Below are 2,500 nucleotides of genomic sequence, written 5' to 3' on the forward strand. Positions count from 1 at the left end.
CCCCCCACCCCCCCCCCCCCCCCCCCCCCCCCCCCCCCCTGGTTTGTATCCGTCACACTCGGACGCTCACTCACTGCGGTCTACTCCTTGCGGCCAGATAACACATATTGCACTTATAGCTATTACTGTTAACCTTCACTACACCTGACCGCACAAATTGTTCCACTTGACACACGCGTCTTTAGAAACTAAAAGCATATGTAAGCGCCACGTTCCTTAGTGTCTGTGTGTGCCTGGCTTTACATAATATAGATCAACGTCATTGTTAATTCAACATCAACATTATTTTATTTGGTAGATTGTTCTACACATTTCAAACCCGTTTGTCGACAGGAGATCCATGTGTTAATTCAAACACTCTCACTGACTGAGAGCGTTAGATTAAAGTTGACTCTTCTTCATGTGAGGTGATGGAACCGGATTGGAGCAGTGGATGAATGAGTGGCCGACTTTGAGAGGCTGAATGAAGAGGAGGTGGACGTGCCAACAGAAAAGTCTTTGGTGTCTCTTTGACTCCTGCCATTGTTTGTCTGCCCTCGATTTTAGACACACACACACACACACACACCACACACACACACACACACCACACACACACACACACACACACACACACCACACACACACACACACACACACAGACACACACACACACACACACACACACACACACTTGGAGGTAGCCTCAACTGCTCTTGGAGCAAATGAGTGTGATCCGCTCCGTCACACTGGGAACCAAACTCCTCTTTGGTTATTCACTTTCTCTCTTTCCCATCCTCTGCTCTCTCTCTCTCGCTCGGCCAAATAACCAAAGCAAGCGTAGAAGCATAAGATGTCTCACAAACAACCAACAAGCTTGTGTGTTTGTGTGTGTGCATCAGTCAGTGAAGATGTGTGTGTGTGTGTGTGTGTGTGTGTCAGTCAGTGAAGACGTGTGTGCGTGTGCATGTGGGCAATATATATAGTTCCTATGCAGTGTAGGTGTAACTGTGATACCTGACACGGAGACCTGCTCTGCCACTCTCGCATTACCTCAAGAGCAAGTGGACCAAAATATCACAAAAAAGGTGTGTTTTAACCTTACACTGATCGTATCCACACTACAGACCTGTATCTCCCACTTATCAACGTGAAGAATCATAACGACCATGTCATGTTACTCACAAACAGGAAATCCAGCTTTGCACTCAGTCGCTAACATCACAGGAATCAAGGAAGCACAGAGAGAAGTGCAACACAATGAAGCACTAACTCTCCATCCGATTATGAAGTATGATCAGAAGCAAGAAAGGATGGGGGGGACTTTACAGCCACTTAGTTACAGTACCGATGACTTCATCAGCTGCCATTGTGTCTATCGGTCTGCGTGTCTTTGGTGTGTGTCACCGCCGCCATGCATGTCCCTCTCTCTCCAACTCTCTTGCTCTCTCTCGCTCTCTTTTTTTTTTCTCTCTCTCTCTCGCTTCCTTTCTCTCTCTCCTAACGTGCAGGGTCCATCAGACTGCAGGATCATCTATATCTGTGTCTCTCTCTCTCTCTCTCTCTCTCTCTCTCTCTCTCTCTCTCTCTCTCTCTCTCTCTCTCTCTCTCTCTCTCTCTCTCTCTCTCTCTCTCTCTCCCTCCCTCTCCAGAGACTCCAGTCAGACTGCCAGGTCGTCCACCTGTCTCCTGGGTTACCTGTCCCAGTCATTAGCTGGGTCCGGCCTCACTATAAGTGCACATGTCAACAGCAAATTACAGGGCACACACACCACACATAGGTAAATGTATTTGTTCTGCTTTTGAAAGGGACTGCTCAGTGTCTGCACGCTAGTTATACGCCCCCCCCCCCCCCCCCCCCCCCCCCCCCCCCCCAACTCCTCTGTCTGTTGAAGCCAGAAAACAAAGGGAGTAAGGTTCAAACACATAAGAGAAGGAAGAGATTGGAGCGACCAAGAAGAGAAGTGGCATTGATAAACCACACACCTGTGTGTTTGTGTGAGTGTAGGTGTGTGTGTGTTGGTTTGTGTGAGTGTGTTTGTGTTTGTGTGTGTGTTTGTGTGTGTTTGAGTGTGTGGTGTGTGTGTAGTTGTGTTCACATGTCCACATGCTCTCCATAACGAGGGTGGGTGTAATAATGAGAATCGAGGGGTTTGAGGCTAATGTTGTTATTTTGGCTCTCGTCTCTCGCCTCCCGGGGCCAGTGTGGCCCCTGGCCTCTGTGATCACAAGAACGCCCAGACTTCAGAAGCTTGGCCCAATGTGTCATTAAGGGTAGACCCCCCCTTCCCCCCTTGACCCCCTTACCCCACCCTAACCCGCCGGCCAGCAACCCCCCCCCCCCCCCTGCCCCCCCCACACTGTCGCCAGACTACACAGGTCAGGAACACAAAACCACAGTGGCCCTCTGGACGGGCCCCACTGGAGCGGGCCCCCCTGGACGGGGCCCTCTGGAAGGGACCTCCTGACGGGCCCCTCTGGATGGGCCCCTATGGACGGGCCCTCTGGACGGGCCCCTCTG

The 2,500-nt window shown here is 50.8% G+C and overlaps 1 protein-coding gene across 1 annotated transcript in view; it reads right to left on the reverse strand.

Moving 5' to 3' along the window:
• LOC115534884 (PR domain zinc finger protein 1-like) overlaps nucleotides 1-2,500 on the reverse strand; it is a 14,063-nt gene that overhangs the window by 11,465 nt on the left and 98 nt on the right. Inside the window, exon 1 of the mRNA XM_030346166.1 lies at nucleotides 2,341-2,500. This exon is cut by the window's right edge and continues 98 nt beyond it. Within this exon, the coding sequence (XP_030202026.1) occupies nucleotides 2,341-2,500 (160 nt within the window). The remainder of the gene's footprint in view (nucleotides 1-2,340) is intronic.

The sequence above is a fragment of the Gadus morhua genome, chromosome 21 (assembly GCF_902167405.1).
Source record: "Gadus morhua chromosome 21, gadMor3.0, whole genome shotgun sequence".
Classification (NCBI taxonomy): Eukaryota; Metazoa; Chordata; class Actinopteri; order Gadiformes; family Gadidae; genus Gadus; species Gadus morhua.